Genomic DNA, 25,663 nt, shown 5'->3' on the forward strand with positions numbered 1-25,663 from the left:
TGCACGCATTGTTCTACACTTCAGAAAAATACTATCAAAAGCTGCAAGCTACAGCAGGAAAATTTACTCACACCAGCATGGACGTCGACAAGGCATCTCAACCACTGATATCGAAGACACCAACATTGACACTGGTGTAGGAGGACATTGTTCCCTCTGGTAAGCCAGTTAAAAAGCCACCAGCTTCCTAGTCGATGTCACAAGCCACTGTGGCATCAAGTCCAGTTATGCTGGCTAAGCGACAATCTCTCTCATGGCTCATCTCTTCTCCATCGTGGGCTGCATCCTCATCAGAGTCACCCTCTACGAGGCAAGCCATGGCACCTTTGGTACCAGCAGAAAAGCCAATGGTACCGGTGCTTGCTTCTCCGCTTAGAGTTTGGGAGCATGTTTTGCCTTATGACCCTGATACTGACTACTTCGGTACCCCCGCGGCACGAGCATACCACAAGGTCTTCCGGTACTGCCATGGGCTCATTGGTACCACATCGATCCACCTCTCGACACCGATCATCTCGGCGATCCTGCACTGCATCCACCCACCATTCAAGTTCATCGAGGCATCATCTATCATCTCCTTCTCCTCATCATTCTCATTCTAGCAAATACTCCTCCAAGAGGAAACGCCATTCTCCTGCATGTGTTACTGAGCACCATAGGTCTCCGACGCTGACGGCAGTCATGAAACATCGCTTATGTGCACATGGTTCTAAGCACGCTAGTTCTTCGATACCGACTTCTTCCAAGAAGAAACATCATCTTCCTGAATGCGCTTCTAAGTGTGCACGGTCCCCAACTTCGAGTTCGTCATCAGATTGGCACTGGTCCAAGCGCAAACATCAACACAGTTCATCTTCACAGCTGCTGGTTGATTCTGATCTTCAGTTTGATTCAGATGTGGACTTCTCCCTTTCTTCTCCATGCCGGTTTCCTCCTAGGTGTAATCTCCTATTGAGAGACTTTTGTTCACCAAATTTATTAGACACTTGGGTAAATATCTCTCTGTCAAGTTTGAGGCTGATTCTGCCGGACTTTAGATTATGGTCAACGTCCTAAAGAGCTCTTAAGACTCCTTTTACATGGTATTCTTAAAGAGACTCTTCATAAGATCTGGGAGACCCCTCTCACTATACCTGTAGTTCCAGAAAGTTGGACTCTCTTTATATAATCGTCTCTGTTCCAGGTTTTGACAAGCAGCAACTTCAGCGCCAGTTGTTAGTGGTGGAATCTACTTTAAAGAAGTCTAATCCATCCCAGGTCTATGCCTCAGGGCCTCCCGGTCGAGAGGGACGCACTATGGACAAATTTGACCGTCACCTTTACCAGAATTCCAAGTTGGCAAACAGAGTCATCAATTAAAATTTCTATTTTTCTTGTTACACAAAACATCTTCTTACGAAATTTCCTGCTTTTGAGAAATATCTTCCTTCTAAACATCTGAAAGAGTTTGTTTCTCCTTCGTACTCTTACCCAACTACGAAAGTATATGATTAGGTCTGCTTACGGTACTTTTGAATTTACTCTTTAATGTCTGTAGCCATGAGAGTTTTAGTCTGGCTTAGAGTAGTAGATATAGATACTAGCTTCCAAGACAGATTGGCTAATATCCCATGCTTAGGAGATGAACTTTTTGGGGCCTCTTTTGAAAATGCCACTCAAAAGCTCACTGATCATGAGAAACATGGGATGCTTTGGTTAAATCCAAAACAAAACCAGGTGCTGCAAAATCCTTTAAACTTTCCTTTTCTTATCAGAGGCGTTTTTCTGCTAAACCTTCTGCTCCTATTAGATGCAGCAGAAGAAACAGAAACAACAGTGCACTTAAAAATCTCAACCATCAGCTCCTCCAAAGCGCACTCAGTCTTTTTGATGAGATTCTAGAGAGCATAGTCACTGTTCCTTTGTCTCAATCTCTCCCACAGCCAATTTGGGGTCGCCTCCAACTCTATTTTCATCTTTGGCAGTTGATCACCACAGATCTTTGGGTTCTGAGGGTCATTCAAGAGGGATACTCTGTTTGTTTTGTTACGATTCCCCCAGATATCCTCCAAGAGAGTCATCTTTTTACCCTCAGCAGACGTCCTTCTTCTGGAGATAGAATCCCTTCTCCTTCTCAATGCCATTGAGAAGGTTCCTCTGGGGCAGAGGAGGTTTTATTCCAGATATTTTCTCGTTCCGAAGAAGACAGAATGTCTTCGGCCGATTTTGGATCTCAGAGGCCTCAACAAATTTATTGCCAAGGAGTTTTGGATGATGTCCCTAGCAACTTAGTATCCCCCTTTGGATCACAATGATTGGCTATGCTCTCTGGACCCCAGAGGCCTACACTCACTTTCCTATTCACCCAGATTACAGGAAGTTTCTCTGGTTTCAAGTAGTACACCACCATTATCAATAAAAAGTTCTACCCTTTGGCCTAGCATCCTCTCCCAGGGTGTTCACCATATAGTGGACGTGAGTTCCAAGGGGTAGGGGTGGTAACAGAGAATATTTGTTTCCAAGTGTCTTAAAGAAGGGACGTGTAGGAGATATTGGTTACTGGAGCAAAGTGTTCTTGAAGAGCAATAGGGGATAAGTAGTCTGTCAATGAATCCTGGAGTGTGTGTGAGATTTTTGCTTTGAATGTAAGCATTAGGGTTTTATATGTGATTCTGTGGTGACTTGGTAACCAGTGTGATTTTATTAGTAGGGGTGTGACATGATCAAACTTTTTAGGTTAATGTATTAGTTTGACTGAGTTCTTTTTAAGTAATTCTGAGGTATAATGAATTACAGTAGTCAAGTTGTGCTAAAACTAAAGAGTGCAGTAAATTCAGTATAAAACTATTCAAGATTTGTGCGGATGGGATCAGATGGTTTGGGGGGGACGGGGGCGGGAACCGAGCTGGCGGGGATGGGGCGGAGACAGGGACCAAGCTCGTGACAATGGGGGAAAATTTTTTCCCATGTTATTCTTTACTAGAAAGGTTATGTGGGTATATATGTTTGAGTGGTATTATTATTAAGGCTGTAGATGAAATTGGTGCCCTTATTTCTGTTTTTCCTGTATTTTTTAGTTTATTCTACTTAAAGCATATGAATTTATGTGCACAATACAGTAGATAACATGGTGACTGATGCCACTTATTTAGCTAACTTTGTCAGACCATTATAACTGTTTTGATAACCATTAAATCTTTTGTGGTCAGATTATTTGAATTGTTTCAATAATGACATATTTAATGTTCAATATTTGACAGCAAACAAGAGGATTCTTCTCCAGCACCATCTGCTCCTCCTGCTGCTGCACAAGAGACTCCTAGTACAGTGGTTGCTCCTGCTACCCCTGCTCCTGCTGCTCCTGCTCCTGTTCCTGCTGCTGTTGCTGCTCCTGCTATTGCAACTGCCACTGCTGCCACTACCACGGCTGCTCCTGTAGCTACTGAAACTGACCTAGCAGTTGCTGATAGTGCAGTATCTGCTGTAGAGAATGAAAGTACTGGCACTGTTACAAGTGAAGAGCAAGAGCAATCTGCAGTTCCAACTGTACCAGAGATAGATGCAGAAGCCTCTAATAGTGCAACAGAAGAACCTTCTAAACAGGAGCTCTCAGTGGAGTAAGTTCAAGTTGAAGCTGTTTCCTGGTTGTTAGGAAATTTTAATTTCTTTCATTAAACTACAAAAATGCACCTGAGAATATAATTTAGGGAATTTATTGTGCCCCACAGGAACTGATGTCCCATTTCAATGGTGGTGAGAGCTTTGACTGTCATAACTATACTAGTAGGCCTTTTGGGGTTGATTTTATAAGGAGCCACATATTTTTAGGTATCAGAAAGGTCCATAAATGATGGTATTCTAGTCATGCGCACAAGAGGCCTCTCTTGTAGAATACCAGTTAGTAGAGTAGTGCACACCATGCTTTGATGATGTGTACTTTACCAGGGAGCGTGTGCATGTGCCGAGGAAGATCTGCTGCATTTCACAGAGATAGCTGCTATTGTGAGGTGCACAATTATGCATGTAAATTATAAAATACAATACTATAATTGACACAACATTCTGGCTAGCATTTAGGCATAGGTATTTGCACCAGCTATGGTGTCACTTGGTGCTCATATTCTGTAGAACAGTGTTTCTCAACATGCAGTACATGTACCCTTGGGGGTACATTGCCTGGCTGCCGCGGAGGATATTCCCTGCCTGTCAGTAGAAGCTGCTGCTGCCGCCGGGTATCCCTGACTGCACGCCTTCCCCCTGCCCCCCCTGCTAAAGCCGCTGCCAGGGATCCCTCCCTCCTTTTCTGCCTGTACCCTCCCCTCCCCCCAAAGTTGACCCAGTTACTTGTTGGAGCCGCGCTCACTCCCTCCACCCCCAACAAACTTCATGCAGAGATGGCACATGCAGCGACTCACACACTGCACGTAAGTAGCTGACTCGGAAACCTCCTCTCAGACATCAGAGTTGACGTCAGAGGGAAGGCTTGTGAGCCAGACACATGCAGCGTGTGAATCGTTGCTTGCGCCATCCCTGCACGGAGTTCACTGCGGGTGGAGGGAGCGAGTGCGGCTCCAACAAGTAACTGAGTTGACTTCGTGAGGGGGGGGAGCAGGAGGGAGGGAGGCAGGGATCCCTAGTAGTGGCTTCAGCAGGGGCGAGCAGATAGGGATCCCCGGCTTACAACTTAATTTTGGGACGAAGGCAAGGAGGGGGAAGGGGGCACAAACTCGACACAGAAGGAAGGGAGGGGGCATGAACATGGGGCACAGAAGTGAGGGAGGAAGGGGACACTAACTTGGGACATAGGAGGGAGGGAATAGAAAGGGAAAATTGTTGGGCATGAGTATGTGAGTGAGAGATGGTGCACATGGGGAAAGGCAGAAAGGAAAATTGGGCATAGAGGAGTGAGGTAGAGATGCATGGGAAATAGAAGGATGAAAGGGAAAAATGTTGGATATAGTGGTGGAGCGGGACTAGAGGGAAAGATTGAAGGGGTTGCAAGAGGGAGGAATGTTGGACATAAGATGGAGGGAGAGATTGGCATGGTGTTGGAGAGAGGAGATAGAAGGAGACATGGGCATGGGGCTAGTGGGCAGTGGTTAAAATGCTGCACATGATCTGGGAGATGAGAGAGGGAGAAATGTTGGATGTGGCAGTAGAGTGGGTGGGATAGATGCTCGGTTCTTTCAAGACAGATGGACAGAGAGAGAGGGGGAGACATATTGCCAATAGGGGTGGAGGAGAGAGGAAGCAAAGTTGGACTCATGGAGGGACAGATGTTGGTTGGGGAAGGGAATGAGGTCTGGAGGAGAGAAAGCATGCAGGAGGCAGAAAGAAATAAATATTGGATGCACAGTCAGAAGGATGTGCAACCCAGAGACTCATGAGGTAGGAAAAATGATTTTATTTTCAATTTAGTAATCAAAATGTTTTTTGCACTATATTTGTCTATTTTTCTATAGTTGTTACTGAGGTGACATTGCATATTTTAAAGTCATCTGCCTTGACCTCTTTATAAAAAAAACAAAAACCCAAATATAAATGATAATGCACACTGTATGCAGAGAAAATGTTAATTATGTTTTTTTTTATTTTGTGGTTACCATTATGTGTTAATAAGATTATATTGTGTGTATATGAAAAATTGATGCAAGAAATTACATTACAATAAGCACTATTATTATGGGGATGGAGTCAGGGATCGAGCTTGGGCTGGTGTGGGGTGGAGCTTGGATGAGTCTGGGGACAGAGCTTAGGTGGGGGTATTTGGTTGGTATTTGTTAGGCTTAGGAGGTACTTGGCTTTAGAGAATGACACGGTGGCGGTTTACCCGCGGCTACTGCGTTTAGCCACGGGTAACCCGCCAAAAACGGGGAATGAAAATTAGCAGCCTCTGCGGGGACGGGGACGGGGACAAGGCCATCACCGCCCCGTGGAGCGGTGAATGGTCTTGTCACCGCAGTGAGGCATAAAGGATCGTGCGGTTCCCGCAGCCCCCACCTGCATGCCGGCTCGATCGTTTAACCAGCTTCCTCTCTCCACCTCACCTTAGTTTGCCGGCTTTCTTTTTCGGCGACCGGAACGCTTTCAAAAGAGCCACGCACGCGCGGCTGCTCAGTATTCAATCTTCTGCTCTGACCCAACCGGAAACAGGAAGTTGCAGCAGAGTAGAAGATTGAACTTTGAGCAGCCGCGCGTGCCGGTCGCCGAAAAAGAAAACCGGCAAACTAAGGAGAGCTGGAGAGCAGTAGCGTACCAAGGGGGGGGGCGGGAGGGGTGAAAAAGGTAATGGCGCCAGGCCTTGGAGCACCGAGGCAGACCGCTTCTCCCCCCTCCCAGCCGAACCCCCTCTGACCCTCCTATCTCTCCTCCCCCAAGTGAACCTTTCCGACCCTCCCAGCGAAAGCAGCAAACCTCCCTCCAGTAGCGTCGGCTTTCTCCTCCCTCTGCTGTATCACTGATGATGTCATCAGTGACGCGGCAGAGGGAGGAGAAAGCCGCGAAGGAGGTTTGCTGCTCTCGCTGGTAGGGTCGGAAAGATTCACGGAGGGGGGGAGATAGGAGGGTCAGCGGGTGTTCGGCTGGGAGGGGGGAGAAGCGGTCTGCCTCGTGCTCCATTACCTTCTTCGGGCAGCAGCAGCGTTTACAATTCGCTGCTGTTGCCGGCTTCAGGCCTTGTTCTCTGCCGGGTCCTGCCTACTTCCTGTTTTCATGAAGACAGGACCCGACAGAGAGGAAGGCCTGAAGCGGGCAACAGCAGTGAATGCTGCTGCTGCCCGATGAAGTTCAGGACATCAGGACATCGGGGAAGGAGCAGAGAGAAATCGGTTGCTGGCTTGGGGGTGAGGGTAGGGAAAGAATCGTGGAAGTGGAGAAATTGGCACGATGGCTTTGTGGGGGCTAGGGGGAGAGAGAAAGAAAGGAAAAAAATAAAGAGGGGGGCCAGGGGGGAGAGAGAAAGAAAGGCAGAAATAAAGAGGGGGTCAAGAGGGAGAGAAAGAAAGGCAGAAAAAAAGAGGAGGGCCAGGGGGAGAGAGAAATAAAGGAGGCCAGGGGAAGAGAGAAAGAAAGGCAGAAATAAAGAGGGGAGCCAGGGGGAGAGAGAAAGAAAGAGGGGGGGGCAGGAGAAGAAAGAAGGACCAGAGACTCATGAAATCACCAGACAAAAAGGTAGGAAAAATGATTTTATTTTCAACTTAGTGATCAAAATGTGTCCGTTTTGAGAATTTATATCTGCTGTCTATATTTTGCACTATGGCCCCTTTTTACTAAAACGCAATAGCGGTTTTTAGCGCAGGGAGCCTATGAGCGTCGAGAGCAGCGTGGGGCATTCAGCGCAGCTCCCTGCGCTAAAAACCGCTATCGCAGTTTAGTAAAAAGGGAGGGGGAATATTTGTCTATTTTTGTATAGTTGTTACTGAGGTGACATTGCATAAAGTCATCTGCCTTGACCTCTTTGAAAACCCGCGGAATATAAATGATAATTAACATTTTCTCTGCGTACAGTGTGCTTTGTGTTTTTAAAATTTTATTGTTGGTAGATCATTTTGACTTGGCCACAACGGTAAGGGGGAGGGAGGGAGGGGAGCTGCTGAAAGACATCTAGTAATCCTTGCAGGCTTGACCGTGCAGGGAATTATTTTTGTAAAATCATGTTTTGTTATGTGACTGGCATTATCTAGATTTTAATTTCTATGAATGAATAGAATGAAAATGATATAAAATTACTTGCTTGCGGGGACCGCGTGTTCCGGCTCACACAAGGAAGGAGGGGGTGAAAGGGAAAAAGTTTCTCTTCCTTGGAAATAGATTCTGAAGTGACCTCATCAAAGAAGACCAGCACCAAATGTACAAGAAATCCCTTAAACAATGTCAAAAGAGCCCAAAATAGAAAACTACTACTGCCTTGAGACTCCATTATTGAAGGAATCAACTTGAAATCACAGAAGAGACAGGAAAAGGTTAAATGCCTCATGGAATCCTTAGGTACAAAACAAAAACCAAATTGTGAATGAAATCAGAGCAGACAGTAAGAATTATAAAATTGATGTCATTATCCATCTGGAAAAAAAGGCGTACTAGAAATAATGCCTCAGCAATACAATTTTCAGAAGTTCTATTTGCTCCTGGTAAGGGAGAAGAGAGACTGCTAGTGATGGTGGGGGGACTGATAGAAGATATGAAAGAAGGGTGGTAGAAAGGAACAGTTGGTAAAGGAGGGAGGGAAGGGTGGTGGTGGAAAGGAATAGAACAGACATTGAAAGAGGGTAGAGAGGAACAGACCCTGAAAGGAAATGTGGAAGGCAGAGTGGAGAGAAGACGCTGGAAGGGAAGAAGACAGATGCCAGACTATGGGGGAGCGGAGGGAAGAAGATGGGTGCTAGACGGGGCGGTGAATGGGATGGCAGTGGCGGTGACGGGGCGGTGAAAGGGATGGCGGTGACGGGGCGGTGCAGAGGATGGTGGGCCGGGGACGGTGCAGTGACGGGGACAGATTTTTTCCCCGTGTCATTCTCTACTTGGCTTGAAGAAGTTAAAAAACACTGCTGTAGAATAAAGTAGGCACCGACCGGTACTTTCTTTATAGAATAGGCTTGAAATAGGTGACTGCTTACCCTCTTATCCTCATTGTATTGTACCTTGATCAAGTGGTGTTTTTTTTTGTTGTTTTATTTTTACGTGTGGGTAATAAAATTTGCCATTTTTGTCTTATGCAAATAGGTTTAGATTTTTTTTCAATTAGGTTGCAATTTTTGGAGAGATACAAAAAATATAACCCCAAGGGAACAAAATAATTCACTAAAGATGCTGCAGAAATGCAGTGCAAATATTTATTTATTTAAAAGTAAGGCTTGATTGCTCGCTTCTGCCATGTAACATCAGGGAGTTTCACCTATAAATTCTGTAATCACAAGCCTGCATGCTGACTTTGAAAGAGAAACACTTCATGAGTTTCCTTTGAAAAATTTCTTGCCACATAGGCTCCAAGGGGTCTTAGGTATTCACAGAGTATGTGCTGGTCTGTTGTTACATGACAGGTAGAGAGTTTACTGTAAGTAGGTCAGCAGGGCTTGTGCTATACAAGTTCAGTATAGTCTCCTCTGTTTAAGGTGAAGCAAAGCTTGATGGAAAGCTCATAGTTGTGTTTCCTGAAATAATCATTAAAACTTTAGTAGTGATATGAAATAGTTGCTAATAGGGAGTTGATTTCTATCTTGATACTAAAGAGGATTACTTCCAGTGCAAAAAGCACATGATTTCTGAACCTGTGGGTAGTTCATCTTCACCCGTGAGTACTGTAGAAAGCATCATCTACATTTTCAACTCCGCCTCCCTGCATCATCCACCACTGCTTTCTCTTCTCAGTTTTGTCCTTCTGCAAGCAAGTTGAGAAGGTGTCTTTGCATCTTCTCTGTTTAAACTTCTTAGTTTTGGGGTTTTATCTGATATTTGTTTGAGGTTTTGGGTGCTATAAAGGTTCCAAGTAGTCCTGGGACAACTCTGAGAAAAGCTGTAATGTTCTGAGATCTATAGCTGTGCAGGTCACCCTTGCTGCAGGGCACCTGTCTGGCCAGCCTGCCCTAACACTTGGATCATCTCAGGGTTCAGCTGAGAGAGTCTGCTCACCTGGTTTTGTTCAAAGTGTATGAGTGCAGGTTGGATTTGGCCCCATGCTGGTCAGGAGACCTTACAGATGCCGGCTGCACCCCTCCCCCCCCTCCCCGGAAGAATCGTGTGGAGACTGGTGGGTAGAGGGTTTCAGGCTTTTCGGCTTGAAGAGACAAGCCTCTGGACATCCTCCTTACTTGTCTGAGGCAGAAAAGTTTTTCCTTTCTCCATTTACAGTGAGAGCTAATGCAGGTACAACACATGGCAGCACTGTGAGTACAATCCATTACCGTCTATGGGAGACATCAGGATGGAGTAGATTTAGGGTTTTTTAAGAGTTTCTGGGGCTTCTTGAGGGTCTTCCACCCCTAAAATTCTGTTTTTGGAATTTTTTGGCTGTTATTGTAGCTCCCCTGGGCCGTTTCTGAGGCCAAAATTGCTGCAGTGGTGGCCATCTTGGATTTCCCAATTTTAAGCCTTTCCCTGTCTCAAAACACTTCATTTGGGTCTAAAACCAGTCAGGATGGACTCCATGGGTGGTTTAACTACTATATGCCAATTTTGTGTTGGCATGGGCTCCTGAGGAGCCTGGCATACAAGAGGGGTGGGCGGGAGTTGTGGGTTTAGCTCCCCCAGGACCCTCCAGAGGCCCAGAAAGCTCGAGAAGTAGAGCATAAATCCCTCCTAGAGCTCTTCTACTTGTGATCTGGTGCTGTTAGTAAAGCAAAAATGTGCAGACACCAGCAGGGAGGATACTTGAGAGAGTCCTAAAAAGGTCCTCCGGAGACTCAGGTCAGGTTTTTGACTCTGATTTTATTTCGATACAGCAGCATTCAGAACTCTAGTCCAATCCCTCGTACTGAGTCTACTTGACTACTGTAACATCGCCTATTTAGCAATTTCCCAAAAGAACATGCAGCGTTTACAATTGATGCAAAATGCAGAGTTCAAACTGATTTTTGGGCTGAGGAAGTTTGACCACGTGACACCCTACTACCGGCAGCTGCATTGGCTGCCAATGGAGGCGCGCATAAAGTTTAAATTTGTCTGCTTCTGCTTCAAAGCATTACACAGACTTGCCCCTAAATATATAACTGACCTTTTCGTCTTCTCAGCCAACAGACACAAGAGAAGCTCACATTCCAACTTCGTTTCCCCCCCCCCAATGAGAGGTTGTAAACTGAAAAAACACCATGAACATCTTCTCTCGCACCAAGCAGCATCATGGGGTAAAGATCTAGAACAATTACTTTCGCCCACTACTTATGAGGAATTTAGGAAACGTCTGAAAACATACCTGTTCCTAAAGTATCTAGACAACTGATCCTCTCTTTTCTCTCCCCTCTATAGCGATTAACTTATTCTATTGATCACTCTCTCCTCAAAAATGGATTTCCTGTTCTATTAACCCTCTTTCTTCCTCCCCTCTTAAAGTCAATCAATTTGTACCTTTGCTTAATCTTTGTAAACAACATAGAACTTCACGATATTGCGGTATATAAGCTGTTATTATTATTATTATTTTGTGGCCTTTGAAGTACAGGCAGTCTCCAGGTCCAGCTGAAACTGTTCCAGTTAGTACACAGGAGGGTTTCTCCCTACAGAACTTGGCTCCTTCACAGGAAAAGGGTCTCCGGGAACCCGAGGTCCAGTCAGAGAAGGACTGAGATGATTGGGGATCTGAATCAATGCCTCCACTCTCCAGAAGTGCTTCTTCTATAGGGGATGCTGGTTCTCAAGGGGGCAATTCCAGCCAGGCATTATATACAGTTAATGGGGTCTATGATGGTGACGATAGAGGTGGTACTGTGGGTGAAAGCCCATCTCTGACCTTTCCAGAGTGCACTATGTCCCCCCTGGTTGCTGCATTCAGGCTCCTTTCAGATGCCTTTGGACAGTGGATGCCTGTCAATTTGCAATGGTTAAGGCTGAAGTCACTGTCCAAAGGATAGCCTCTCTGCATAGCAACATGGGTGATCCTGACTACAGATGCCAGTCGTTATGCCTGGAGAGATCATTGCAAAGGTCAGCCAGCCTAGGCAGCTAGGAGCCTTCACAGGGAACATGCTTCATCAACAGATTGGAGTTGAGCCATTTCAATGGTGTTAAGGGTCTTCCAGGAGACACTGAAAGGGAAATCGGTCAGTTTTCTTGGACAGTGTCACAGCAGTGGCTTATATCAACAGGCAAGGAGACACCAAGAGTGCACCGTTAAAATTGGAGCCCAGCCGTTATTTCGCTGGCAGAGAACTATGCTAGCCATCTCGGCAGCGCATGTAGCAGGAGTGAGCAGTGTTCAGACCAACTTTCTCAGTTGACAAACACTGGATCTAGAGGAGTGGTCCTTGTCCCAGGTAGCATTCAACATGATTGTTCAGTGCTGGGGGTGTCCAGCTTTTGACCTGATGTCAGCTCACAATCATAAGACCGCACAATACTTCAGTCAAAGAAACGAGCGGAATAATGCCAGTATAGATGCTCTAGTACAGCCTTGGCCCACCAGAGATCTCATTTATATGTTCCCGCCTTGGCCAATAATAGGACATCCAAAGAATAGCGACACATCGAAGGCTGGTGATCCGTGTGGTTCCAGATTGGCCATGATGCCCATGGTACTCGGCTCTAGTCCAACTGCAAACAGACCAGAGTCTAAGTCTCCCTCTCCATCTGGCACTGCTCTTACCCTAAAGAATCCGGAACACTTTGGGCTTACAGCACAGCTCTTTAACGCGCAGTCTTAGTACAAAAAGAGTACTCTGAGATGCTCATAGCCACACTCCTTCACTCCAAGAAACCAGCAACAGTGCCAGTAAGATGCTGGCTTCGCGCATATGTTGCCACCACTTGATTGTTTTATGCTTGGTTTGCACTTTTGGTTACCATTAAACTTGGTTTTGAAGACCAGGCTGGTTCTGCTCTCTCTTCAATTGAAGATACACTACCCACAGGTTCAGAACTCGGGTGCTTTTCTGCTGGAAAGATTATCACGGTAAGAGCCTAATTGATGTAAATCGCTGAGAACTAATAAAAGATTTGGTGGTATATCAAATTTTAATAAACATAATCTTCCATTTATTCATCTGTTTTTTCAGTTCCCCCAAAGAGGAGAAAGAAAACAGCAAACCTGTTAAAAAAACATATACATGGAACACAAAAGAAGAAGCAAAGCAAGCATTTAAAGAATTGTTGAAAGAAAAGGTACTTCCACTTTCGAGTGTACACGTGGTATAATGGGGGTTACTGCAGTACTATGCACTTGTTTCTGGATTTTAAAAAAAATTCTCAATTAATTTGTATTCCAAAGCTGTAGTACCGTACTTATGTGCAAATGTCAAGGCCATGATGACAGACATAAGTAGATTTGTGTTGTATACTGTTGATTTTTATCTTGCTTATGCATTTTTTCAGTTTGAAACTTTAATACTTTTCAAAGGAAACTATTGTGGTTTCTAGTACATTTTAAAAATGGTGAAGAAGGCAAGCGATAATTTTAATTCTGTTACGTCCTTCCGGATTCCATATGCTAAGTGTTCAATCCCAACCCATAATCCGGGAGTTGCAGAAATCCACAAACTTTTCTGAACACATGCTCCACTCCCTTAGCCTGAGAGCTAGCAAACATCTCCAGTTACAATTTTTGCAAGCAATCCATGCAGAAGTCTCTACAGTTGCTCTGCTTCTTTTTTTTATTTTTTTCACTTAAATTTTTTTTTCAGTGCTTTGAGACCCCTTCCAGGTGGTCCTATGGTGCCAGACTGCTGTGTCACAGAAAAACTCCGGTGGATCTGTGGAGCCAGCTTGCTGTGTGCCACCATTCCTAGACTCGGGGTCCCTTCCCCTGGGAGTCTGCTTGCTGGTGACCTTGTCATGGGTTTCAAGCGCAGGAAGCACAGGCTGTATGCACCTGGAGTGAAACCCACCCGGGTTTCAAGGCGCAGGCTGCCTTTCACACCCCCAACAGAATGGATGTGGATCCATGGGGGCGGAGGTTGTAGTCAGTGTCTGGCCTGCTGGCAGTCCAGAGATTTCAAGTCTGGATCCATTTGGAGCTGTTTCTGAGGCAGAAAATCCTTTTCCTCCATACAAATGATTTGTAAAATGATTTTAAAGTCATTTTTCACAGTTTAAGGGTAGGGTTCAGGTCCCCCACCTCCCCAGACCCCAAATCACTATTTTTTGTTTTTGTTTTTTGGTGTGAATTTGTGACGGCGGCCATTTTGGATTTTAACATCAATCTTTTTTTCTAACTTTTATTTCTGCCTCAAAAACCCCTTGATCACCATACATTGCATCACAGTCCAAAAATCTGATATTGACATCATAGATTTTACCCTTGATAGCAATCTCAACTGAAAGAAAGCATCTTTAACTGTTTGCATTATCTGTTCTTGCATAGTGAGCATCGAATCCAAATATACCCCTAACATTTTAATAAATGGTGGGAGTCGCATCCTGCACCTCCAATTTTCTTTTATTCAACAATACTTCATCATTCTCCACAAATAAAACCTCTGTCTTTTTCAGATTCAAGACCATTTTATTCTCACACATCCATCTTGTTATCCTAATCATACAGTTTTCCAATTTCTGCTTAACATATTCCACACCATTTAGGATAGGAAAGAAAAGTAGATATTGTCTGCATAAATATAGTAGTATACTCCCAGTTTGTTCATTACCTCTCATTTTGGTGCAACATAAATGTTGAATAGTAGGGCAGATAGTGCAGACCCTTGGGACATCCCTTTCTTCATCATCTATAATCTCAGATGACCGTGATCCACAGTATCAAAACCTGCCTGTATATCAAGAGATACAAGGCAGAAGGTAGTACCTAAATCCATCCCTCTTCTCAGGACATCAAGAGTTGATGATAATAATGTTTTGACTCCATGCCCTTTCCTGAACCCATGTTGTTCATTTAACCAGTTCTTTCTTTCAACAAACATTTCTAGTTCTCTTAATACGATATTCTCAATGATTTTAGAGACTACTGGCATAATTGAAATTAGTCTATAACTGTTCATGTTCTCCCTGTCCAAATTTTCTCTCTTTAACAGAGGTTTTACTGTTGTGATTTTACAAGCATCTGAAATAATACCCTTCTGCAAGGATTTATTTACAATCTTTGTCTACGCAGTACATCCCTCTTCCACTATTCCCTTCACTACCACTGACGAACAAGGTTCAAACATTTCTAGGAGTAAAAACATGGAATGATCTTACAGAAAAGACCAGAACTGAGCCTTGCCACATCATCTTCCGAAGAAAACTGAAAACCCATCTGTTCAATACTTAATCTCCTTTACCCTCTCTTCTCTCCTCTTCCCTTCCCTCCCACCTCCACTCTCCCCTCTTTTTCTCTCCCCTTCCTCTCCCTCCTACCTATCCACCTCCCCTCTCTCTCTCCCTTCGTGCCTCTCTTTACAGTTGTCTTGAGCCTGTATAGGTATGAGCGACGCACAAATAGAAGATTAGATTAGATCTTCTAGGTGTCAAAACAACAAATCACAGATTTTATCTCTTCCTTCACTGAGCAAAAGTATACCATTCTATTGCAGATTCCTTCTCATGACTTACACATTCATTCTGTTCCATATTACTACTCATCTGTGCTACATATCCATTGCAACCACCTTTCTCTACATCACATTCATCACTCACTTTTTCGCCATTCACCTCTGTCATGCTCTCTATCTTCTTAATTAGACTTTCAGCTTAGTGCTCTGCATTTGTCCATGTATGTTGCTTGGCTATGGAATTTATCCGGGTATGTTTACTAGCTCTCAGGCTAAGAGGGTGGAGCATGTGCTCAGAAAAGTTTGTGGATTTCTGCAACTCCCAGATTGCGGGTTGGAATTGAACACCTAGCTTATGGAATCATACAAGGACTAACAAACAAAACCACTGAGAGAGATTAAATTCAGAGACATACAAGGATTCAATCTAATCAAATATAACAACAAAGAATCCACTCTGTGAAAACACAATCTAAATTCATTCAAAGTTATGTTAGTATGATCTAAATATACCAATATCAATACATAATAAATAATATAAATGCATTCAATACTTTATTTCTAACATCATAAATTCATTAAAAAACAAGCATACAAACCTAAAAACATACGTCAAAGCATTTCAAGCAGAAACAAAAAAAATATTAAAAGAGGCAAAGGAATCCGATAATTCATTAAGAAGTCATTAGATTCAAAAGTCACTTAACTCAAGTAAGTCCAAACTTCAGCTTCAGTTTAAATGGCCTTCAATACCAAAGCCAACGGGACAAATCGGAGTCCTGAGCCATCCAATAGAGGAAAAGTTGAGTAAAGATCAAAAATACAAAAATGCAAAGCTTGATGTGCAAACTTGTTCATCAAAATTAGAAAAGTGCAAGTGCAAAAATCCAGTGAAGTAATCCGAAGGTATTCAGCAACATAGAGGATAAAAAGTGATCTAGTCTTCCACAAAACTATCCAATTCCATCCTCCTCAACATGAGCCGTGTTTTGATGACATTTTTTATCAAGAGGAAGAAACGTACTGGGAAAAGGATAAAATACAAACACACACAAACATAACCGAAATGGCATGTTCATTTTGGTTATGTTTGTGTGTATTTGTAGGTTTGTATGCTTGTTTTTTTAATGAATTTATGATGTTAGAAACAAAGTATTTTTTAATGAATTCATGATGTTAGAAATAAAGTATTGAATGCATTTATATTTTTTATTATGTATTGATATTGGTATATTTAGATCATACTAACATAACTTTGAATGAATTTAGATTGTGTTTTCACAGAGTGGATTCTTTGTTGTTATATCATACAAGGACTAACAAAAAGAAGACTATCAAAGGTATAAACCTAATCTCCCAATAAATTGGTACACAGATATTCTACTTAATAGAATACTATGAATATATAGGCTTCAGTTTATAATTATTGTTTATTACCTAAATTTATTTGCAAATTTCCTTCACAGCGTGTGCCATCTACTGCTTCATGGGAACAAGCTATGAAAATGGTTATTAATGATCCCAGATACAGGTAATGTTAATTTTTCATCTGTGTTGCTCATAGCTAGTATGGTGCGGTTTTATGGGCATTTCACATAAATGATGGCCACCTGTACAAAGTATACTTCTGCAGCTTTTAAGGAGATGTCTTGAAGCTAGATACATTTACAAATTGAAGTAATCGAGATTTGTAAATACAGTAGTGTTAGTGTGAAATATTCTAAAATTATGTTTAGTATATGTTGTATTACCTAATCCTGAAAATAAAGACTTTATTGATTTCCAAGGACAAATAATAATAATAATAATAAATTTATTTTTATATACCGCCATACCCGGGAGTTCTTAGTGGTTCACAACAATTAATTAAGATACAAACAGTACAAGTTATATAAAAACAGCAATTAAAAGCCAGTAAACAGAGAAATACATAAAATTATAAAATGCATAAAAAGAATGCAGAGAATTTTACATAGCAAAAAATATAAAAAGTGTTAAGACCCTAGCCTAGTAAATAATTGAGTTTTTATCTGTTTTCTAAAATGCAGATAAGAAGAGGCCTCTAACGCACACCGGGCAAACCAAATATTTAGTTTGGCTGCCTTACTTTTTAAACATCATTATTACAGATTCTCAGCACTCTCGACTATCACAGTTGATGCTATTAAGACTCCACTCTATGTGGTTATCTTATATATTTTGTGGAGATTTTGTATCATCTAATCCAACATAGTAAGGCAGCAGAAGAAGACTAGCGTAGTCCATCTAGTCTGCCAGCAAGGTGGTTAGAATCATACCCACTGCCTTGTGTAGCATGTATAGTTTTACCACCTCATTTCTCTTTAGGATTGTACCTGCCTTTTTTTTTTTTTTTTTTTTCAATAATTTTTATTGATAAAGCAGCCAGCATCAAAACTGGAAAACAGAAGTTACAATGCAATAATAAGGAAAAATAAGGCAAACTGTCCCAGAAGGGCAACAGTATAACATAACCATGGGAGAACAGAAATAAAACCAACCAATATCAGCAAATGCAGTGCGCATACAATACAAAGATGCAATAGCAATGCCATTAGCAAACTAGGTATAACTCCCTTGGAGTGGGTACTGAGCTGATGCCCAAAAATGTCACCCGCCGGGAAACAAACCAGGACTGCAATAACCTTTTAGAATAAATGGACCTCTTATCCCACACACTCCCACTACCAGTCCAACACACAACTGCCAACAATGCACACCAGACGAACCACACTATCCAAACCCCAATCAAACCCCCCATACACACCATTCAAACACACCTCAGGCATACCGGCTTGAGAGAGTAGAGAGACGTCTATAAGCCCCCAGGGTCCAACAGATCAGACTCATTGCGGGGTATTGGAAATATCCGCCACAGCTGCCAGTCTAAGTGCTCTCCACAGGGAAACATAAATACGTTTATTGCTAGATAATGCGGACTGATGGATATGTATCTCAAAGGAAGCAACCTCCTTCATATTTTGTAACCACTGTTGAAAGGATGCAGGCATTGAGTCCACCCAGTGTTGCAGCACTAGTCGTTTTGTCAACAGCAACGCAGTGTATAGAAACTTCCTGTATGGGAAAGTAAAACCCCCCTGAAGGAGTTCCCTTTGATCCCCTAAAAGCAACGGGCCATAATCCCTAGGCACCCATCTCCCTACCAAAGCCTCTAGAAAGGGGAGGACCCAGAGCCATACAGTCACATGAGGGCATTCCAAAAATAGGTGGACCAGGGACCCATGGTTTTCTGGCAAAGGGGAAAGGTGGCATCATCCCAAAGACTCATAGCTTTGCCCCAATTCCGGGAGATATAGGCCCGGTGCATGATTTTAAATTACATTTCTCTAAGGACTGTAGAACCCACTAAAAGAGAAATATTAGCAAAGAGGTCCAAAAATTGGGCTCTGTTATAGTCAGCTGACAGATCCCTGGACCACAGGCCAGCCACCCTCTCCAGATATGGAGTCTTAGGAGCAAGCTTAAGGACCCTATACCACGTGGCTAACTTATTCATCTGCGAAGGTACCAGCACCAATTGTGCATCTAATCTGCCCAGAGACCATTGCTTCCCCCTCTGACGCATCAATAATGTTGGGCCTGGAAGTATACCAAAACTGAGTAGCAGGGAGCTCCTATCGAGACTGTAACTGAGCAAAGGTGGGGAAAACCCCTGCGCCCCCGTCAGAGAGATGCCGCAAGCTGACACAGCCCTGGGACTCCCACAGTTGGAATCCCGAGATACCCTTCCCAGGTGTTAAGTCAGCATTCCCCACCAATGGAAGGAAAGGAGAGGCCCTTGGGAAATGCTGTTGTCCCTGTCTCCACCACCTCCACGCCATATGCAGGGGGCGCAAAAATTTAAACCGAGGACCAACCCCCAAAGCAGTCAGCGGTGGCACGTGCAATAAAGATAGGAAGGAGTGAGGAGCACACCAAACAATCATCACCCAGGAGGCAAATATTTGTATCCACCTGTGACGCCCTAGTGGACAAACCGCATCAGAGAGATCACATTGTATAGAAGATCCGGGAGATTCAATCCACCCAGGCGTGCGTCTAGTGACAAAGTATGGAAACTGATCCGGGCCGCCTTGTTACGCCAGATAAAAGAAAGCAGAATAGAGTTAAAGGCCTGCTCATCGTTGATGGTAATCCATAGGGGAACAGTTTGCAATGGATATAAAAGTTTAGGCAGTAAGACTATCTTAAACAAAGCTTCCCGTCCCCAGAGAGAGAGCGGCAAGTCCTTCCATTTGATACAAAGGGTCCAGATGGTTACGATGTGATTAAGGACATTATAGCGATACATAAGGGTAGGCTGGATACTCAAATAGATCCCCAAATAGTGCATTGGTTTCCGGACAGGGGGAATAGGCAGATCGTCAGGCCAACGCTCATACTTCTCAGATGCCAAGGGCAGTAGTTCCGATTTAGCACAGTTGACCCGAAGGCCTGATATTGTCCTAAAGGCCTGCACAATATTAAGGGCCAATGGCAGATGCAGGTGGGCATTTAAAAAATACAGAAGGATGTCGTCCGCGAACAAATTAAGGCAGCTCTCCCGGTCTCCAATCCTGATACCCAAAAGAACAGGATCCGACCGGATCTTAACTGCCAAAGGCTCGAGAGCGAGAAGAAAAAGGGGCGGGGACCGCGGGCAACCCTGACGTGTGCCCTGTTCTAAAGGAAAGAGAGAAGTGAGGTGGTCATTTACCAAGAGCCGGGCCTGGGGGGAACAATATAAACCACGTACCCATTCAAAAAAATCGCCTCCCAGACCATAGTGCCCCATAACCCAGAAGAGATAAGACCAGGAGATGCTATTGAATGCCTTTTCCATATCAAGGCCCACAATAGCTGCCCTACTGCCTCCCCCCTTGAGAGTAGATAGCCCTCATCGCTCTAGTCAGATTCATAGAGGCGTATCTACCAGGTACAAAGCCCACTTGGTCTTCATGGATAAGGAGAGACAGAAATGCATTCAAGCGGTTTGCAAGTAACATAGTAGATGACGGCAGATAAAGACCTGAATGGTCCATCCAGTCTGCCCAACCTGATTCAATTTAAATTTTTTAATTTTTTCTTAGCTATTTCTGGGCAAGAATCCAAAACTTTACCCTGTACTGTGCTTGGGTTCCACTGCCGAAATCTCTGTTAAGACTTACTCCAGCCCATCTACACCCTACCAGCCATTGAAGCCCTCCCCAGCCATCCTCCACCAAACGGCCATATACAGACACAGACCGTGCAAGTCTGCCCAGTACTGGCCTAAGTTTAATATTTAATATCATTTTCCAATTCTAAATCCTCTGTGTTCATCCCACGCTTCTTTGAACTCAGTCATAGTTTTACTCTCCACCACCTCTCTCGGGAGCGCATTCCAGGCATCCACTACCCTCTCCGTAAAGTAGAATTTCCTAACATTGCTCCTGAATCTACCACCCTTCAACCTCAAATTATGTCCTCTGGTTTTACCATTTTCCTTTCTCTGGAAAAGATTTTGTTTTACGTTAATACCCTTCAAGTATTTGAACGTCTGAATCATATCTCCCCTGTCTCTCCTTTCCTCTAGGGTATACATATTCAGGGCTTCCAGTCTCTCCTCTTATGTCTTCTGGCGCAAGCCTCCTATCATTTTCATCGCCCTCCTCTGGACCGCCTCAAGTCTTCTTACGTCCTTCGCCAGATACGGTCTCCAAAACTGAACACAATACTCCAAGTGGGGCCATTCCTCTAACTTTTGCAGATCCTTTTTCATATTTTCCACTCCCTCTTCGGTGTCTACTCTGTTACAAATCTTGGTATCATCTGCAAAAAGGCACACTTTTCCTTCTAACCCTTCAGCAATGTCACTCACAAACATATTGAACAGGATTGGCCCCAGCACCGAACCCTGAGGGACTCCACTACTCACCTTTCCTTCCTTCGAGCGACTTCCATTAACCACCACCCTCTGGCGTCTGTCTGACAACCAGTTTCTGACCCAGTTCACCACTTTGGGTCCTAACTTCAGCCCTTCAAGTTTTGTTCAACAGCCTCCTATGAGGAACTGTATCAAAGGCTTTGCTGAAATCCAAGTAAATTACATCGAGCATATGACCTTGATCCAGCTCTCTCTGGTCACCCCTTCCTTCGAGCGACTTCCATTAACCACCACCCTCTGGCGTCTGTCTGACAACCAGTTTCTGACCCAGTTCACCACTTTGGGTCCTAACTTCAGCCCTTCAAGTTTTGTTCAACAGCCTCCTATGAGGAACTGTATCAAAGGCTTTGCTGAAATCCAAGTAAATTACATCGAGCATATGACCTTGATCCAGCTCTCTCTGGTCACCCAATCAAAAAATTCAATCAGGTTCGTTTGGCACGATTTACCTTTTGTAAAGCCATGTTGCCTCGAATCCTGTAACCCATTAGATTCAAGGAAGTACACTATCCTTTCTTTCAGCAACACTTCCATTATTTTACCAACAACTGAAGTGAGGCTTACTGGCCTGTAGTTTCCTACTTCATCCTTGTGACCACTTTTATGAATAGGGACCACATCCGCTCTCCTCCAATCCCCAGGAATCACTCCCATCTCCAGAGATTTGTTGAACAAGTCTTTAATAGGACTCGTCAGAACCTCTCTGAGCTCCCTTATCTGTGCTTTATCAAAGTAAGAATCTAATCTTTCTTTCCTTTTATATGGTTTCACACCTATAGTGAAATTTAAGGAAAAAACACTGCTCCAATCAAAAATATCCTAGTATGCACAAAGAAGTGCTTATGTAGTTCTTGAAAGTAGTCCAAGGGAGAAAGTCATGAGGAAAATATGTCAATCACTCAGCAGCAGACTGTCCAAAATGCACTTTATTAAATGGCAGCACTATACAAACTTGTAGACTTGACACTGACAAGTGTTCTGGAAAATATGCCTTTGTCAAGAGTCTCCAAACACAGTTCGTATGGTGCTGCCTTTTAATAAAATACATTGTGGACAGTCCATTGCTGAGTGATTGACACCGTTTCCTCACAACTTTCTCCCTTGGATTATTGTTTCCATCGAAGAGGCCTCTTTTGGCATTCTTGATAGTAGTAACAGGAAAACTGTCTATTTTTCAGTAGTTGGGCTCTTTAATAACTTCCCATTTTTATAGTACTATCAGATGTCTAGTTTTACTGTGTTTTGTCTATATATAATTAATTTTTTCTTATTTTTATTCTGATAACTAGTATGGAGTTAAATATATTCAGAAATCACCATTGCTTTTTTTGTATTCAGTGCATTAGCAAAGTTGAGTGAAAAAAAGCAAGCCTTTAATGCTTACAAAGTTCAGACTGAGAAAGAAGAAAAAGAAGAAGCAAGATCAAAGTACAAAGAAGCAAAAGAATCTTATCAACGTTTCCTTGAAAACCATGACAAGATGACATCTACCACCAGATATAAGTAAGATCTCTAGAATAAAATGTCAGTTTTTAAGGCTTGTTGAAATCTTTTGAGTGGTTGCCAATCAGCTATAATATTGGTTCCTATTTTAGTTACTTATATTAGAAAAGAGATGAGGGTAAATTTAATGAATACTTCTCTAGAAAGTCAAGGCATATTAATAGTTTGAACTTTTGTTTATCTCAGGAAACACCCTGTACTCTTCAAAGATGGTTACTAACGTAACTTTGCTTTCTTCCATTTAGTCCCTTTTAGTGTTCTTTGAAAAAGTTTGAACTTTTAAAAAATTTTCTTAACCTTAAATGCAGACTTGATATAAGTTCAAGTGTATAGAAACTTGCTAATCATATTGTTGACTGATCTTTTATGAACCTAAAAAACCAAAACAAAACTGCAGAACATGTACAAGGTGCAGGAATTTATTCAATTAAAAGTCATTAAAAATGTATATAAGCATCAATAAAAGTAATAAAAATAATAATTATATCCAAAAGCTGGTTCTTGTTGTAAGGCATGCTGAACCCAACTAGAACCAACTTTTGGATATAATTATTTTTATTGATGCTTTTTATATACATGTTTTTTATGACTTTTAATTTAATAAATTCCTGCACCTTGTACATGTTCTGCAGTTTTGTTTTGTTTTTTTGCGTTGCATTTTCACAGCAGTACCTGTTGGTTTCTTTTTACTTTGCTTTTATGAACCTAACCAAATTTGACCCTGTATATCATGCAGAACATCATTGAGAGGGAAGGAGTCCTTTTTCTAATTTACTCATATTTAGAGCCATTTCTAGTTTTGGTTTGCTTCCATGTTGCTAATAAAGTTAATTGAAAGGGTACTGTGTATTAAAAAATTTTGTGTGCTAGTAGAATGTGATTCTAGAATAGAGTGTTAGTACAATTTAGTAAAGGGGGCAGTGGTATAGCAAGAGGAGGATGGGGGTGTGGACCGCTCTGGGTGCTGACTTGGGGGAAATGGCACTTTTCCTCTCCTCTCCCTCCCCCTCGGCAGTTAGATGTGATGAGATTGAATTGGACTGGTGAGGTCTCTAAAGGGCGCATCCCCCCTCCTTTTACTACCTCTTCAAATCTTAGCTGACAGTGCACACTGCTTGTACTGGCCTTGTCCCTAATTCTGATGTCACTTCCTATTCATGGGGCCAGGAAGTGATGTCAGAAGGAAGGCTCAGCCAACGTGAGGAGCAGGTATTCCAACCTGCTCACTGCAGGCAAAGATGTGTATTGGGGTGAGCAGAAAACAGCATATCGGGGGAGGGGGGCAAGGGGTGGCAATGCCAGATACCAACTTCTCTTGCTATACAACTGAAAGGGGTAAGTTATGCAGACAGCTTAAATCTGGATGAATTTGTACTATTTAAACCCATTGTAAATTCATTACTGATCTAATGAAGAGGTATAATTCTCAAAAACTTATTCTAGTGCAATGCTTCTAGTGGTCCTGAATGCTAGTCTTGTATCTGAACCAGCAAGTTGCTTGCAGGAAGCTATCAGTCATATTTTCCAACTCCACCTCCCAGGAAGCTGCTCCTGCCTCCTCAGTTTGTTTTCTGAAAGCAAATTGCTTAGAAGTATTTTTCCTTTGCTCTGCTATTTTATTATTTTTATGGCGGCAGTCTGCCACTAGCAGGGTCAACCCCCTGAGGACACCTAGCTAGTCACCTTGCTGGTATTTTTTTTTTTTTTTTTTTTTTAGCTTGGGGGCCGTCCCCTGGGTAGCTGCATCCCTGATTCAGTCAGGAACTTGAGCGTAGGCTGTGTGAGCTCCTTCCCGGCTTGGCCGGGACTAACAGTGGGCCAGCTGTGTGGTCCTCCTCCCCCTCCCCCTTTTCATGGCTTGCTTTTCCGGAGGGTTTAGGATCAGTTCTACCTTGGTCCGACTGGCAGCCAGAAGACCAGGTTCATCCAGTGAATCTGTGAGGCAGACGCATTCTCCCTTTGGTTACAGATGAAATACTATGCTTAAGCAGGCAGGTACCACATGACACAGTGATTAAGGCTATTGAAGCCTATGGGGAAAATCGGGGCGGGGGACTCTAAAAGTTGATTTTGAGAGTTTCAGAGCCCAGTTCCCCCTCCTCCAAAACCCCTTTCTCTGTGATTTTTTTGCATCGCCCTCAACCAGGGCCCCACAAAATACTTCACTGGGCCGCATGTGGCCCTTGGCCCACAGGTTGGACACCCCTGTTCTAAATCATTTGCTACTAACGGTTATACTGTTAAAATGTCCTTAATGCTTTCTGCCCAATAGAAAAGCAGAGCAGATGTTTGGAGAGACGGAGGTATGGAATGCCATATCTGAGCGCGATCGTCTTGAAATTTATGAAGATGTCCTGTTCTTTTTGGCCAAAAAAGAGAAGGTAATAGTTTGGATATATCTACTGATCTGTAGAAATTTTTGCTTTTAAAAAAATGTATGTAAATTCTCGTTTTGAGAATGTGCTATATCGCACAAACTCATGTTTTTATAATGTTGCTGAGAGAAAACGTAAGATTGTATTTCTGTTCAGGATTCACACTATATCTTTTTTTTTTTTTATTCTTTATTGATTTTTAATCTAAAACAGTGTCATACAAATGAACAAACAGTAGGTATTACATACATTACACTAATATCTGTACAAGTAACATTTATCATTCAAGATTTTCAGTTATCCTACATATAATAATAACATAATATAACATAATATATAGTATAAATAAAGAATAAAGTTACCCAAATGTCCCCATCAATATTTATTTCCCTCCAACCCCCACTCCCCATGGATGTGTAAAGGTAAATGAACAAATGGAAAGTTTAGATAAATATACATTATTATAATTTTACAAATTTAGTCAATGGGCTCCAAACTTTATTAAATACACCACTAAATCCCCTACACTCTGCATTAATTCTTTCATATCTATATGTGGTGCACAAGTTCACCCACCAAAAAGTATAACTTATTCTGTCATGGTTCTTCCAGTTACTTGTTATCAATTGAATGGCTATACCTGTCATGAGCATAAATAGACAACTCTTATATTTATCTAGAGTGGGTTTCACATGTAATATCGTTCCACATATTATAGCCTCATATGATAGTGG

The 25,663-nt window shown here is 42.8% G+C and overlaps 1 protein-coding gene across 1 annotated transcript in view; it reads left to right on the top strand.

The window, feature by feature from the left end:
- The window catches only part of PRPF40A (pre-mRNA processing factor 40 homolog A), a 235,613-nt gene that overhangs the window by 94,961 nt on the left and 114,989 nt on the right, over positions 1 to 25,663 (top strand). The window contains 5 exon segments of the mRNA XM_033944203.1: positions 3,240 to 3,596; positions 12,681 to 12,786; positions 16,574 to 16,638; positions 22,390 to 22,554; positions 24,827 to 24,935. Of these exon segments, the coding sequence (XP_033800094.1) occupies positions 3,240 to 3,596; positions 12,681 to 12,786; positions 16,574 to 16,638; positions 22,390 to 22,554; positions 24,827 to 24,935 (802 nt within the window).

Source organism: Geotrypetes seraphini, chromosome 5 (assembly GCF_902459505.1).
Source record: "Geotrypetes seraphini chromosome 5, aGeoSer1.1, whole genome shotgun sequence".
NCBI classification, from domain to species: Eukaryota; Metazoa; Chordata; class Amphibia; order Gymnophiona; family Dermophiidae; genus Geotrypetes; species Geotrypetes seraphini.